Source organism: Parus major, chromosome 2, assembly GCF_001522545.3.
Source record: "Parus major isolate Abel chromosome 2, Parus_major1.1, whole genome shotgun sequence".
Taxonomy (NCBI): domain Eukaryota; kingdom Metazoa; phylum Chordata; class Aves; order Passeriformes; family Paridae; genus Parus; species Parus major.
In genome coordinates this window covers 24002830-24019916 of record NC_031769.1, presented here as the reverse complement: position 1 = coordinate 24019916, position 17087 = coordinate 24002830, and the positions used below count along the sequence as shown (strand labels likewise).

General features: G+C 37.1%; 1 protein-coding gene across 8 annotated transcripts in view; it reads left to right on the top strand.

Moving 5' to 3' along the window:
• SGCE (sarcoglycan epsilon) overlaps positions 1–17087 on the top strand; it is a 33290-nt gene that overhangs the window by 1014 nt on the left and 15189 nt on the right. For 6 of the 8 annotated variants that reach the window (XM_015617844.3, XM_015617842.3, XM_015617843.2 and 3 more), the window contains exons 2-5: positions 7354–7458; positions 11319–11441; positions 14066–14223; positions 16944–17016. In XM_015617844.3, the coding sequence (XP_015473330.1) occupies positions 7354–7458; positions 11319–11441; positions 14066–14223; positions 16944–17016 (459 nt within the window). The remainder of the gene's footprint in view (positions 1–7353; positions 7459–11318; positions 11442–14065; positions 14224–16943; positions 17017–17087) is intronic. The other 2 variants (XM_015617846.2, XM_015617847.2) reach the window with 2 other exon arrangements.

Sequence of the window (17087 nt, the reverse complement as noted above, 5' to 3'; positions counted from 1 at the left end):
GCAAGCAGTCTGCTCTATATCCTCTTGAATAGTATCTAGGTACCCTCCTAGTACTTCTTTTACTTATGACCATACTTGTCATAGGTTATTGGCAGCAGAATTGACATGAGGCACTGGATATATTAAAGATGTGGTAAGTGCAAAGTTGTTCGATGTGAGGATTTTTTTCATTTGTTAGATGCAAGACACTGCTTTCCCGTTATGTGGACATTTTTCCTACCTCTTCCCCCTTCCCCTCCATGACTGTTGGTGAATAGCAACCAAGCAAGAGCTAGGACAGTTTAGAATAAACTTTCAGTATCAACTGAAATAATGTATTTTTAAAAAGGTCACCTAAACGTTCTTCTAGAAACTGAGTTGTGCGGTCAATCTGCAAGTCCTTTCCAGGCTACGTGGTAAGGGTAGAGGTCTTAAGGGTTTTTTTTGATAACTTTTCCACTTGGACCTTTCTAAAGTTGGTTCAGTGTTGTTTCTGAGAAAACAGAAAAATACTTGGTTTAAAACTGACATAAAAAAGGAGGCATGAACTTTAGTTCAGTTATGTTCTTTTAAGAGATATCTATATGAAATTTATTCATTGGGAAGGTGGAGATTTGTAGTATGTTCCTGATCTGAAGGAAGTTGTCCCAGCTTCATTCACCTGAGCTCCCCTCCATTCTCCCTAAGTAAAGAATTTCCAGCCTTGTCTGCTGGATCCAAGATGAGCCATTGCCCAGCTCATGGATGAAATGGATGAAAATCCATTCTTCTTAATCCTGATCTTAAGTGAACTTTACAGTACTGCAGAGTTACTTAACAAGGCAAGAAACATTTTACAGAAAAAATGGCACATGATAAGTGGTATGGCACTTGTAAATAGATTTCCTTCAGTCCTCCTCAGCTAATATGGATTAGTTTTTCCCATTTGTGTTGTAGCACTTGATCTACAGAAGAAAGTTGACTTATGCTTTTTGCATTTCTTAAAAATGTATGGAAAAAGGCTTTTTTGAGAAGGATAGCTGATGTCAGAAGAGTTGTCTGCCTCTCACTTCTCCCTATCCTCCTTGAGGCACAACATTATTTCAACATCCAGGGGTTTAATGAGAATTAAGAATTTAATGGTTGTAAGAGTGATTTCAGTTGCTCCTGAGGGTCTACTTATTGAAGGTATTGACTCTCAAATGCAAGCTGATGATGCTTTGCTGCTAGGAAAACGTGGATCTTCGTTGTGAGACGTGACATAAAGAATTAAGCATTTCTACTAGAAACTAGTTATGTGTTCTTTTACTCTGGCTTTATAGTAACAGACTTCCTAGAAGTTTGGTAAATTATACTAGTAGAGCTGTCTGTCATATTAGTTTGGCAGAGCAATGAATTGCCCCCATATTGTGTATCTGCAGAGAGAGTGGTTATCAAAACATTCTTTGAGTGAGTGTGGCCAGTAGTTTTGCCCTGTGTTTCTGCACTTAGAGTTAGTTGTCAGTGCCCATGTTGTCCCTGGAACCCCTATTCATCCCAGGAATAGGGAGTTGTAGAGCAATGGAGTTCTCCTTTCGCTGTAAAGGGGTCAAAATGGGGAAGAGGCTCATTAGTTCTCACTTTGCAAGCTGTGGTTATGTGGTCACATTAATTTGTAATAAAGCTGCACTGCTGCCAGGAAGCATTCTCCAACCCTTACATAGCTAGGGATTATTTGCTGCTTCCCTTGGTGACGGGTAACTCGTACAGTGATACTGTGGATTGGGTCATTTGGCTCAAAACTAGTCGACCCACAGAAATAGTTCAGTGAAATGTACTGTCCAGGACTGGTATGGGATCGTTTCCACGGGTGTGTGCTAGGTGATGAAGAATGTGCTGGGAATGCCCCATTTGAGTGGGGCTGCAGACATGCCCGTTTAAAACAGCTGTGAAATCGCTGGCTAGGGCGGGGATCCAGGAGGCTGAACCAGATCCCTGCACTTGTCCTGCTGTTGACAGCAGAAGTGCTGTTGGCAACATTCCTCTGCTAAGCCGCACCCTGTGCAAGGAGGCAGGACATATCACAGATGATCTGGTGTTTTCAGACTAACACCACAGCACACCTGCCCTTTTTTCTGTTGTGGGTGCAATCATAAGGACAGAGAAGCAGGTTTCCTTCAGAGAGTCTCTGGATATCTGTCTGCCTCTGAGGATGCTGCCTGTACTACTAGTCTGAGCCAGGTCAATACGTACAATCTACTGTCAATAGCTACTTACTTGAATAAGCAATTACAGGAGGGGAAAAGTAGCCATTCCATTAATATGCTTTTCATTACAGAAACACATTATTTATAGGCAGTACATGGAGACATCATAGAGGTCCTGAAGCCAGACAATAAAAAGTCAGCTTTACAGCAGAAGATGTTAGTGTAGAGAGGCTTATTTTTGCTCCTTAATGTTTTTAGATTTGGTTAGAAGTTCATTAAAGTACTTCAGGAATTGCAGTCACTGAAGTAAAACTCTTTCTCTAGAAGAAAGATTATTTCCAGTCAATCTAAGATTTAAACCTATTTAAAACCTAGACAAGAGTATTTGGGTTTTTTTTAAATATCTGAAGAGCTTTTGAATTCTTCCTGAATAGAGAGTGATGAATTTTACAGCAGCCACTATCATTGTAGAGTGCCTTCCTTGGCAGACTTCTAGAGGAAAGGAGGGAGTTGCTAGTTTTGATTACTTCCATAGGAATTTGAATCTGTGTCTAAATGTTGTTACAATTGCAACAGAAACAGCCAAAATGTCTTTTAAATGTGGTTATTTTAGTGGCAGTCCAAGCTATGAAAGATGAGAAGTTAGAAAGAACAACCTACTGAGCAGACAGAAATCTTAGCATATTGAAATCAATGACCTTTCTGAAATCCTTAGTCTTTCAGAACAATTGCCACCTCAGAAATCTGGAATGCAATTGCAGGGATACCCTGATAGCTTATATCAAAAGATGATAGAAATGTAGGAGACATGTTGGAGTAGCAGGCCACCAGGATGGCCTGGTCATACCCTTTGGTTACACCACAGGGCTGGAACCACAGGAGCTGATAATACTTTTCTCACCTTTGTGGAAATGCTAACCTAATTTGGTTTCTCAGGCTTGCAGTGGGGGGGGAATGGTGGTGGGTAAATGCTGCTGTTAATAAATCATGAGGGTTTTGTTCTCCCAGTAGTTAATTTGTAGCATTCCCATGAATGCAAATGCTGAAGTTTAACAGTGAGACTGACAAATGCTTTATTCAGTTACTTGACTTGAATGATTTAGGAGAAATATTCAAATGTTACAGTAATCAGTGGATAGCACAGGAACAGATGGAAAACCATTGCCTACTGAACAAAGATGAACAAGAACAGAGCTGAGAAACATTTCTGGGGTTGATTTGGACTTTTAGACAGTTTGAATAAGTGGAATGTAGAGGGACCTGAGCAATCTGCAACGGAGAACTAGGACAAATTAATTCCTGTTTCTTACATAGTAGCTGTTGTTGAAAAGGGTTAGAAGATATCCAATCTTAATGTGAAATTCCACTGAGACAATTTCCTTTAATTCATAGTAAATTTCTGCCATGTACTACATAGCAGGGAAGAGGACAGTGCATGGAAGTTGGAAGAGGAGGGAGAGTAGGTGAGTGCTACAACTTCTGCCTCCTTTAAAGGATGCTGTGACCAACCTGGCAAGTATGCAGTGCAGACACCAGCGGATCCTCAGTAACTGCCTGGCTACAAGCTCTGATTTCAGCTGTGGGACAAGTACCTTGCAGATGGTTCTCTCTTCACAGATGTTTCAGTTCAGCTTGTGGTGTCAGTTTCTAACTGTTCTGCTGTGTGGTTCTCAGCAGTCCTTCAGAAGAATGTGCTGTGTGTGGATCTGCACTTCCAGCTCAGAATGCAGGAAGGAGGACTAAGCCAGATGGGATATGCAGTACAGGAGTGGAGGGGTAGCTTTCTGGAGCAGGGTTGTGCTGTAAGAGAGTAAGGGGCAGTGTAAGCATGGCCAAAGGCCCTGGCCTGTGGCATCAAAGTAACAAGCATGTGTTTATGTCAGGTCCCAGTGGAAGATGGACACGTGGGAGAAAGGGGAAGTGGCAGTGTTTGAGAGCTGGAGCTGTGTGCTGCTTTAATAGTGGGAAAGATGGGCATGAGATCCTACTTCAAAGAAGGAATAAGAGGATAGGTAAAGGTGCAGGATACTGTGTGGAGGTCAATGCAGTAAAGGAATGGGGAATGTGAAGTTGGTCCATGATACTTTGGTCCTTTTCTGATTGTTACATGGTCAGAAATCACTGTGGGTATCCTCTCTGTTAAATATTATGCAAATGTACTTTAAAAAGAGGAAAAATGTCAAAATTAATATAATTGTGGCTTTTATTTATAACCAATGCAATTATAATTAAAGAATAATTAAAAGAAAACATAATTGGAGAAAGAAGAAAAAACTGTGATATGCTTCACTTGGGCATGTTCAAGTCGCAGGCAGAGCTGTGAATTGCTCCTGGTGCTGTAAGCAATGGTGGGTTCTCCAGCAACTGTGGCAACATGTGTAACAGACTGAAGAGCCTGACACTATTAACATTCTTTCATCGTGAGTACAAGGCTGATTAAATTAATTCTAAACTGTCTCTTTGATAAAATGCATAGTTTGAATCCCTGCATTCTGTAGTATAAGGTCTCTTTTGTCATCCTTTAATCATATTCAAATCTTCCCAGAGCCTTCCTTGTGTTGTCAGTTGCTTCTTGAAGGCTCTGCTAGACAGAGCATTTGAACAGTGATCATAATTGTGTCAAGTACAAAAATAAAGTCTGCCTGTTCCTTCTTGATGTTGCTGTTTACATGTCAGCTGTTCTAGCCAGTGTTCTGGTGAAAGCTCTCTTCAACCTGACTTGCATCTCTAGGTTGTTTCCCAAGCTGAGCATCCCTGAATTGTGTGCTCACAGTGTGTGTTTGGCATGCTGCTGCCTTTGTTCCTGGTGTGCAGTTACATTTTATTCTATTGAACTGCACATCAGTTTTTAACTAGATCACCTTTTTACTAGACAATGTAGACTGTTCTGTCTTCTCTATTGACAGTCTCCCAGCCTTTGTTTTTACCTGTAAGTTCTATCAGTATATTTGGTACATACTAGTCATTCTTTGTCTCCCTTCTCATCTCTGTTTTTTTCCTGCCTCTCTTCCCTCCATCCCAGTTACCTAAGGCTAATGCCACAACTTTGTGAGACCCACGAGAAAGCTCATATAACAAATTAACTTTTTAGCAGCCCTATTCTCTTGCTTTTCACATCTGTCATTTGAAATCAAATCAATGGTGATATATATGAAAACATCACACTATAAACCCTAGGATCTGAAAACAGGCATACTGGTTGCTTTTCCAGTTCCCCTGTGAAATGCAGCATAGCATGGAGATGTTGACTGGTAACTTCTTCAATCCACACAGTCAAACCTAGCACAACTTGGAACCCAAATCAGACACTTGCCAATCACATATATTGAAAAACACATATTGTGGAACTTGTCTTTTTTCTCTTTTTTTTTTTTTTTTATTGCATTTAAATATGCTGCAGTGCTTTAGTATCTACTTTTCCAATCAAAGTGTTAGGTGATAAGCTATATAACTAAGGGTAACATCATTATTGCTGTCCATCAGGAAAAACTTGTGGGCTCACCAAAAGTGTCTAAAAAGATGCATTAAATCCTTAATAAATATTAAATAAGGAGTGTGATAAGTATAATAATTTTGACAAGAATTGTGACAACTCTTAATACTATTTTCCATTTAATAATTCAGTAATCTAATCTTGTATTAATTGATTTGTCTGGTGCTGGTTTGTAGCTAAGAAGCCTCTGATTGCCCAGCTCATCCTGCTGGAATAATTGAACAACTTTATTCAACCTTTTTAGGAATCTCTTGAGTTTTCCAAGAATTATTAAAATTTACACAAAGTCCTATGCAGTACTAAATTTCATAGTCCCTAGGAAGTTATTATACTAAGACTTGCAATATATGCAGATCATTTCAGCAGGGAAAAAGCTGTTAGAAATGTTATTGTGTTGGTATGGTAACGATTGCATTAATCAAATTATTAAATTTAAGAAATAAAATCAAAAGTGCACTAAAAATGCAATTTTAAATTACATTTCATCCTCAATTTGGTTTTAGATGTTTTCTGTAAATTATCAATAGTAAATATCTGTCTTACATGTGTAGATGGATTGATTGTGGTATATCTTTATTACTGCTTGAGCCAGATCTGTTTGGCCTCCTGAATTCTGTTTGGAGAATGTCTTATCACTAATTTAATAGCTGCCTGGTGCAACAGGTCAGAAGTTTCTACAGATCTTTAGGCTTCTTTCATGTACTGTGCATGTTTTCCTATAAGTGTTTGTTTCTTCCTGCAAACTGGTGCATCTGTACACAAATTTGTACACTCTTTGATGTTTCTGGTATTGCTGTTTTTACAAGGACATTAAGATGCTAATCCAAAAACATCTTTGATCGAGGGTTTGACATGAGTTCTCACTCCCAAACTATTTAAAAATAAAAATACCTCATCTTTATGGCCACTTTCCCTTTCCTAGCATCTGACTGCAGTTCCTTCCCTCTATACTTTCAGCTGGCATGTAACTGTAAAGCTGGTATACCTATTATTCATCACAGAAGAACAGGAACAAAAAGTGGGAAGTGAGGAGGGAGCTTTCTCAGGCACCTCTGCTGCTTGTGAGATGAAGTCTCTGTCAGCTCCACAGCTGCCTTCTGTCTCCAGTCATCATTTGCTCCTCACTGCATTTAAAACTTCCATCTCAGCTGTATATATCTAGCTGATTTCAGGCTGTGTTCTAGTTGTGTGGGATGTAGGCAGCCATTTTTAGAGTTCTTTTTTCAAAATTGATTATTGGTTATGCCTGCAAGGCAATCAGCCACATGTGTCTTTACATAAGCATCATTATAAGAGCAAAGCTTGCTTATATTACTTTTCCTACTTTGACCAAAATATAGTACTCCAGTGGAAGCTACTTTATATATTTTGCCTGTATGTGAGGTTTTAACAGTGCAAATATATTTATTTGAGATTGCGCTTCTTCATCTTTGTTATCAACACAATTATGTCAGCAGAAGTGTCTGCAGAGGTATAAGCATTTAGAGTGAGCTTAGCTTATTTGGAAAAATCAGTGTAATAAAGGTGGTTGTCAGAAAGATTATTATATATTTATATATTCAAACCAAACACTTCTATTTTTTGACCTGTGCTTCCTAAATTCTGACTAAAACCAAAACATGGTGTAGAAGGTGTCTGATCCCATCTGATCAGATTGTCTGTGGAAGTCTGTTATCTAACTAATTTGTTTTTTTGCATTTGTTTTATTCTGAAAAGCTTTTTTGCTAAGCTCTGCTGATGGCAATAATGGAACTGTTAACTGGACGACTAAGAGAGCCCACAGTTATGTTATCAGCAGAATAAAGGCTGTTCAGAAGAATGGTGAGTTTAGGTTGTAAATTTGAATACCCTGTTGGTTCAAGCAAACCTGCTTTTAATATTACTCTTGCTTTTCCAGTCATGTCCTTGTTTTAGGAGTAGGGTGCTATTTTAAGGTAGGTAATTTGGATAACTTTACATTTCTTCAATCTTCATATATTCACAGACCTGCGTGTTCTTGTCAGTCTTCCCTGACTTTTCCTGTTCCTGTAGCTTTGCTTGAAATAATGGCTGTGTTTATACCTAACACTTCACATTTTCTTATCATGGCTGGTTGCTTGAAGATACCTCTGCAGTTTGCTTAATACAATAACTTCTCTGTAACAATTTAAAAATTTTTATCACACATGAATGTAAAAAGACTATTTCACTGTCATTTTTACAAGTACACATTAAATACTGTAGCTAGTGCACACTGGCTGAGAAAAAACTTTGCACTGATTGCTCATCTAGACAGGCAATCTGGATTGGCCTCCAGATCAAGTTATTTCTGGGATTGTGCTTCATCTGCTGAATATCGGTGGGGAGAAAACCAATTGAAATTTCTAGGAGAAAGCCAAACTTCCAGGTGAATTCTTTCCTGAGGATCATTGGCATACAGGCTGCAATCAACATGGTGAAACTTCTGAAATTTCTGGAGATGGGAGTTTTCTGTTTCTGGTAACAGACTCTGGGATGCAGGCTCATAAAATCGTGTCTGAATGCCTGGCTGTGCCTGTGTTCAAGATCTTGGGATCTACATACAGAAAGTCCTCCAAGTGATCTGGAAGCAAGAGGAAGGCAGTGCTGTCAAGGCAGCTGATTATACCAGGGATCTGATGTGATCCTAAGTAATGAAGATTTTTAATTTCCCATGATTAGTTTTACAGAAGCTTTTCACAGTCCATGAGACTTTTATCTACCACAGGGAATTTGCCCAGGCAATTCACAGCTGGCAGTCTGCTGTGTTAGATTAGTGTCTCTTTGTTAAGTATATTCAGTTTTGTCCCTAGATCACCCAAGATGATGATTACACATTCATCTCCAGTCTCGAACAGTCTCACAAAAATAATCATGGGTTTTAAAGGCTTGTGAAGAAAGTAACATTTCACTTGTTTCATCATTGAAAACCTAGTGATAGGTGTAGTGTACTGAGGACTTATCCTTTGGTTTTGAAGAAACTTCCTTGGGGAAAAATAAGGAGGGCATCTCTGACAAGGAGGGCAAGAACTTTTGAGTTCTGAATCACCATACTTGTGGTATTATGATGTGTTTGTCATTACAAGATAAAACAGGTTTCTGGGTTTTTTCCTTTTGAGAGATATTTCTAGACTTACACCAAGATCAGTATTTTATATCTGCATCAAATCCTTTCTGGCACACTTATTTAAGCAGCAGGGAATGTTTCATTGCTAGGAATGGGCAGGCTTTTAGTGGTGGTAATAGGTTTCCTATAGCAGACAAAATAAGTATTATATGCTGTTTTTCAGTAACTGTTGATTCTATTATGCTTGTTTCTTTCTGAAAGAATCACTTATGGAGGAAAAATACACATTACTTTTTCACTGTTCTTCCTGTTTAAAATGGATTTTCATTGTAGAGGAAAAGCATCAGAAATGGAAAAATGAACTTCTCTAGGCATTTGATGCATTTTCAGCTGGCCACTGTTTTTTCAGTTCTTTTTTCTTTTAATGTTACTTTTTCAGCTTTTCTTGAAAATATTTGAAAGAAAATTAATTAACTTCCTTGTGCTGTTTACACCTCATTCACAAAATTGACTGCAGAGGTTTTTTGGATAACAGTTTACTAGTTTTAAGTTAATAAATAAATGATCTTATTGTATGTAAGTCTACATAATGAAAATTACAGTAACTGGTTTATTAACCACATGGAATTGTAACAATTCAAATTTCAGGATCATTTTAATTTTGTCACTAAGATAAAACTGTTAGAAAGGGGTTCTATTCAGTATTGTGTTAAAAGTGGTTTTCAAATATGGGAAAAGACAAATGCTGTGGAATGTGATCAGTAGTATATTCAGAGCTAGTCATTCTGCAACATTAAGCTTGAAGAGTTGGCATCATGTAATTAAATGTAGAGGTCTACATTACAGATGTCTATATCTCTTCTCAAATGCCTCTGCAGTGCATGGAGATCTAGTCAGTGTAGCCTGGAATCTAGGACATGATTCATCTCATTTTACAGGAGAAATCAAATAAATCAACCACTAGAAGCGTCTGTTTCTTCTCCACTGACTATAAAAGGAGCCTGACTAACTCAGTGGTGGATGTTGTTTCTGTAGGCATCTAAAATTAGGTGAGAGAGATTCCACTCAAGAGTACGTGGTGTGAGAGCTTGAATGCCTGTGATTAATGCCTAATTAGTGGTGCCTTTTTAACAGATCTCAAGTAAGAAAGTTGGTGTAATTATAAGGCTGGAGAAATGATACCAGGATTAAAAAATTATACCAGCATTAAAAAATTACATGAACTTTATCCACATTTCAAATGTGTCCTGCTTATTCATCCAAGTGTTGAAATTAGCCCCTCTGGGACCTACAAGTTTGTTCCCAAGAGTTTTTTACAATGATTCTGAAGTGTCTTTTCGAGTCTGTCTTCCTAGTGACAGCATCTCCATGCTGTATGGTCTATAATTTGTTTTTGGAGATGTGATTCCTCATGGAGGATTCCTCAAGTTTGGCAAGCAAGGGTGGAGCTGCGGGTGGTTTTCTGTGGCTTACCATCTTTATCTACTACTTTTGTAATCTTCATCTCTAGATAGACAGTATCTAGAGATGAAGATTAGACATAGACAAAATCAATTACCAATGATCAATTCTTTCAGGGCATTAAATTAAAATTCAATAGTAATAAAATTAGTAATGCAAGCTACAATCAATCTTATTAAGATGCTATGAGAAACACCTATTAAATCAGTATTCTTTGTTTATACTTACATTTTGAAACTTCTTATTAAAGTGGCTTCTAAACCACCTAATTTATTGTACTCATTGCTTCATTCTTCTAAGTCATTAAATTATGTATATAGTTCTGCATCAAATGTGTTATACCTAAAAAGCTATGCCCTTATCAATGAATTTTGTACTAAATAAAAAGCATCTTATTGTTTTTACATATGCTGATTTTTCTGAATTAAGTTTTCTTTAGGTTTTTGATACCCAGTCCTGTAAAACATGGCTTCTCTTTTTTTTGTTTGGAATCAGTTTCAGCTGACTGGCCTATAAATACCCTTGTTCTTTTGTGTTATCCTTCAATACAAGCCTAACATCTTCAGTAATGAGCTCTCTAATTGAAGTTTGAGATGTATTTTACCTGGGTGGTCTGAGAAAGTCTAGCTTTAAGAACTCATAGCAATTCCCTTCTGATTTTTATGTCCTTTTCTGCACAAGAACTGAAAAATCTGCCATTTTTGTTCAGTGGTGAATGAGAACTGTCGATTGGTAAGGTTCTTTTGTATTCCTCGGTTCCTTTCTTTTATGTAAAATATCAGGAAAACATGATTGTATAATTAATTTATTGTACTTTTATTAAAGTAATATTACAAATAAACCAACTACAAAACTGTAATAGCCTTCCTCATTTTTTTAATTACAATAAAAATAAAGATTCAACTTTTGAAATCTTAACATATGCAGTTTAGTTTATTGCAATCTTGGAAAGGATCCTGTTGGGCAAAGAGAGGGTTTGCTCTGTGTTCTGTTCTTAAATCTATGTAACCTTTTAAAAATCTTATTAACAGGTGTCTAATATTTGTTGCTTTCCTTCTCCCAGATGCCTGCATTGCTGTTGAAATGCATGAAGTTATCTAGAGCATGTCTCATTTTTGCCTTTTTTCTGTCTCTTATCTCTCCTTCTGCTTTTCAGTGTACACAATTCTGTCTAAGGTGCACTCTGATCGGAATGTATACCCTTCTGCTGGAGTTCTGTTTGTTCATGTTTTGGAGAGAGAGTACTTTAAGGGGGAATTTCCTCCTTACCCAAAGCCTGGTATGAAATGCTAAGATCTTCCATATTATATGCAAATACAGAAAAAATATTGTTATAAAATATTGAAGTCTATTTAGAATGCCTTGTGGTTCAACATATAAGATAAACAAGACGGGTTTTAGTTTCTATTGAAATATCTTCAAATGAAATAAAACGTGTAGTCCTACACTTCTAAAATATTCTAGTTTGTGATCATTTGTGGAAAAATGCATGTAATTGTATATTGTGAAAAATGTACTCTATTTGGAAAGGTGAAGTAACACATTATATCTGATATTAAGTAGTGCTCCTTCACTTTTGCACTAAATATGAAATTGTGGAAATTTATTAATTATGTCTGTTAAAAATGCTATTTATCTGTTCATTGTTTCAGACATAGTATGTATCAGGCTATATGAAGGAGTAATTTGAAACCATATAGTAAACATAACATAGAAGATTAAATCAAATATGAGACTTCATAATACTGTTTTCTTTAATTTTAAAAAACAGTCCTTTAGCTTCAGCCTTCTTCCTTTATTTAGGAAGAGTTTAATGTTAGTAAACAGCTTGGTTTTAGAGAAGGAGCTGTGGTTTCCTAAGTATGGTTTTGCCATACACTGAAGCTAAAAGATTGGTCACCATAGGTTAGAATATGTGTAAGCAATCTGGTAGGGGTGGGAAGAGAGAGAGCATTCAGCCACACATACTTACGAACAATGAAAAGAAATAAATATATCCAACTTATATAAATATGACAATTTTCTTATAAGAATAAGAAAAACTTATGTACAGGGCACACATAATCAAAGCCTGTTTCAATAATGAAGTTTGGAATTGATTTGAGAGTGCTATTACTGAGACTCACTTTAAAAAAAAAAAAAAGCTTCTGTTAGCATTGGTTAAATTTTAAGTAAACATGAGTCAACCCTCAAAGTTTTAAAAATTTATTCTCTTTGTAAAATGGGTGTTTTTCCTGGCATGGATACCCAAGTCCTCATTTATGTCATGGTGACTGGCAGAGTGAAGTTTGTGCCAGTTTTCTCTCGGTTTTGGCACATAAGTGGAAAGAATTTTGAAATTTTCCTAATGATGGATTGTCTTACAGTGGCAGCCTCTTGACATTTGTGTAATGCCAAGGCATCTGGTTTCAGATCCTGTTGGAATTGCCCCTCAGACAGTCGTGATTATGACAGAAATTCACTGTGAGGTCAAGTGGTGTCATGGTACTTTAATTTTTGTCTGCTGAGCTGGATCATTACCATGGCCTACCTTGATGAAGGAAGGGCAAACCAGAAAGTCTCACAAGTTGCTTTCAGAATTTTCCCCAAATCATTTGTGGTACTGGGAATTTTAGACCAGGGTGCTAGTAATGCCAGGTTATGGGTTCAAGCTCTGTACATGCCATTCACTTAAGAGTTGTACTGCGTGATCCTTGTGGGTCTCTTCCAACTCATATTCTGTAATTCTGAATTTTATTATTCTGACTGCAATAGATTAGATTACTGGGAGTTTTGAGAGAATTGTGAGGAAGTGTTACACTCAAGTACTGTTTTGGTCTGATTCTGGTTCATTTTATTCAACCAGATGTGTAAATGTGTACCTAAAGACTAGTCACCCTTGGGCAACACATCTCGGTCTCTTTGTCCCTCTTGGGAGAAGATGAGAGCTGTTCATTCTTCTTTGGGCTTCGTTTCTGCTTTCTGTGCCAGCCTGGCTGTTACCTTCTTTCATCACTTGTCCTACAGTGCTGTTGCCCTCTCAAAGCTGAGTTGGAGTGGAGGGCAGGAGGTGTCTGTGTAGGCTCAGAATGGATTTGACTCGAGTTCTGTGCCTTAGCTGGACACTGCCTTGCTGGTGAGGATTTGGTAGTGTTCAGGCCTGATTTCATTTACAAGAGCTAAAATAAACTGAAGTAGAATCCAGACATTTATAAGAGTATCAATAAGAACCACAAGAACTGATGTTCTGGTTTGACTTGAGGGACTTTGACAGGTTTCAGCTGGACCACTGTATTTAGTAGCCATCAGTGGCTCCAGTTCAAGGAATGGAGGATCCTTTTTTGAATTAATTTTTTCTCTAAATTAAAATGACTGCCAGGCTGTTGGTGCCAAAAAACCTGTATGTGTATCCTAATGCTAACAGAAGCTTTCAGACATTATTGATTACACAGCCACTCTTTACAGTACATTGAACACCTGAATTCATCATTAAAAACTTAAATAAAAGGAAGTTGGGAGGGGGAATTAAAGGACTGAAACCTTTGTGCTTTTGTCTGTAAGGAAGTTAGGTGCTTCCATTTGAGGTGGAACTGGTCTAAAAATCAGACCCACTAGTTACTGAACATGAGCACTTAGCCAAGACTCTAGGAAGTACCTGCACATTATGTCTGCAGTTGGTTACACTTTCCAGGTATGAATTTCTTAATACCTGTAAGTGCTGAGTAATAACAGTGACCTCATCTCATAAGTGAACTCACTTATTTCTGATATGATAAAGGTTAGCAAATTTTAATTGTTTTTTTCTTCTTAGAAAGGTTCAGAAAACAAGTGAAAGAAGCAGAATAAGACTTCCTAGTTTAAAAGTTTAAATCAAAGCATTTAGCATTTTCTTGTAAATATTCTAATATAATTTCTCTTATCTAGGTGAAATAAGTAATGATCCTATAACATTTAATACCAATTTAATGGGTTACCCTGACAGACCTGGATGGCTACGCTACATACAAAGGACACCATACAGTGATGGAGTGCTGTATGGCTCACCAACTGTAGAAAATGTGGGCAAGCCAACCATCATTGAGGTATTTGCTTTCAAAAGTTCAAAAATATGTATTTTGATTTAGAGTATAAGGTTCAGAACTGTCAACAAGTTCTCCCTTGTTTTTGGAAAGTTAATTACTATTCATATTGAAGTTTTATTCAAAATATAGAGCAAAAAACCTTTGGAAACAACTGTACTTGGAGAATAACTGAATCGTAACTTTGTAACATTATACCTAAATACAGGTCAGACTTTTCCTCACTAGATGAAAGTGTTCAGTCAATAAGCAGTTGTGGGGTTTTTTTTTTTCTTGTGTAAATGTTTGGTTTTGTGTTTTGGTTTGATTGGTTTGGGGTTTTTTAAACTATTTTTCATCAAACATCCCTTTGTTCATTATTCATGTTTATTGATAGGTTTTACTTTAGTTAGCACTTTTATGAATTTAATTCTTACACGTGTAACAATGACAAAACTGTATTTTTGAGAGTTAGCTAGTCAAATGTATAAAAGCACTAGTTATTCATTGAGCAACAATTCAAAAGGGAAAAGGGACAATATTTTCTACCATGTATTTCATAGACAGCAGGCTGAAAAAGAAACTGTGTGGTTCAGAGTGTTAAGAAATCTGCACATTAACTTGCTCCAACCATTTTGCTGCTTCAGCATATATTTGTCTTAAACCCTTGATGAATATATTTTTTTTCTAAATTTTATTTGATGTAATTTTTCTTCCTCAAGCATGACAGTTCTGAATGTTAAGTTATATTAATGATACTTCCGCCCATGCTTACTTTTGTATACATGATTCTGTTTTGATTTCAGCAGGACTAATAACATCTGAGAATTGATCATGTGCAGAAGTTCTTGCAGGCTTTGCTTAGTTTTATGTGGAGGAAACCATTATTTGAAGTTGCCAGTTTTTAAATAGTATGTGCTTTTAGCTTCTAGGATCTATATCGAGACCTCCATTCTAAGCATGACCCCAAGCCATATTTGAAGTAAATCTTGCCTAGCATATAAAATTAATTCCTTGCAGTTCCAGTCTTAGATATGGCTTTTGAATTAATTTTGCAGTATGTGAGGAGAGCAGATGGCATTTGATCCTCTTCCTAGTGCCTTCTGACAGGAGTGACTGCATATTTCTGGCCTGAATATAACTTCCATCATGTTATAATTCCTGAGGGAATATCATGAGGAGGTCACTTAACTGGAGGAGACCTCCTGATTAGGAGAGGCTAGCATTCTGCATAGCACTGCAGCAGAGCAGGTAACACTCTTGAGCTCAAGCTCCTTTGAAAGCTGTGCAAAGACAGTTTGTGTTTGAATGAATATTCAGGACAGAGGCAATCTCTGCCATTCCTTGGTGTGATGCATAGGCTACGCTGGCAGCTCCCACTGCTGGAGTGCAGGTTCACAGTGGGTACTGCCCTGCTCCTGTACAGAGCTTGTACAAAAAGGGGGTTTGTTGAAAAGGGGGGTGCCAGTGGTTCAACTGCTGGTGAAGCAACCCTTTGAAAAATTAGCTGAATTAGGACTAGAGAAATCTCCTGTTAATTTTATAGTGAAATTGTAATGTTAAATGAGGTCTGATTGTGTTGAGTAAGCTTTTCCCTCTCCATTTAAACCTGTGTATTTTTCTGCAGCATTTTTCCTTTTCATTCAAATAGTTAAAAGAAATGCAACATCTGTTACTTTTATTTATTTAATAGTGTGACAGTGGTTTGTGGCTCTGTTTGCTGAGAAGCAACATAGTTCTGTCACTGTTGTCACTCCTCTGCCTCTTCTTTGGTCTCAAAATGAGTGAAATGAAGTCTAAAATTAAAAACTTTTCTGTTTGTTTCATGAAAGATTTATCACCTTGCAGGGATAAAAATGGTAGAGAAGATAATACATAATTATACTGATATCCAGCCTTGTTCTTATGAATTCATATTTCTTATATGAATGAGCACTTAATTGTAGTACAACCTTGGAGTACAGTCACCACTGAGAAGTAACCGCTTGCATGCATTTCAGGTATCCTAGATATTTTAACTTTTAGATCAGTATCTTTGCATATTTTATTCATGAAGGTGTATGTTTCAAAAAATAAGAGTCACAAATGTTGCATCTATCTCCTGGTTTTCACTTCTCCTACATTTACAGATTCCATGATTTTTTTTTAAAAAAACTACTTGTGTTGGAGCATTATTTTGAGTCCATTCATGGAGTGAGACTTCACTGGATCCAGAGCTAAAACTAAATAGCAGACCCAAAGATGAGAATTCCTGGCATCCCAACACTTTTTCCTGTAAAAAACCTCTCCATGTAGTTTATTTCCTAGGAGCTATCAATGAATTTAGCTCTTACAAAATTGATGGAGGGGGGTTGGAGGCGGCATGGGGAAATGGAGAAACCAATCTGTCCTTATGGTCGTTCTTAAAGATAACAGAAGATAAAGAATACACATGTATGGCAGAACACTTCCATCAGGGCCAAAAGATATTATTTTTACATATATCCCTTTGTTAATTGTATTTGGCTATAGACTGGTCAAGAAAATACCAATATCCTGACTTGAAGGTAGTACTGCATTAAATAAATTACCTTACCTTTCAAATTTTATATCAGTGAATGAATGTTCATAGGTTTCAAAATAAGGAGGCAAGGTACTTAAAAGCGAGTAAGTATTTCTCAGTTACCAATTTAACTTTCACTGATGTTTCATTTATATAAGTTTAATTTTTGCTTTGTTTTGTAATGGTATCTTTTTCACTCTAGATCACTGCATATAACAGGCGTACCTTTGAAACAGCAAGACACAATTTGATCATTAATATAATGTCAGCAGAAGGTATGTAGAGAATATGGCTGGTTGTATTTTTAACTGAATCAGCAACACCCTCTTATGGGCTCCTGCTTTTC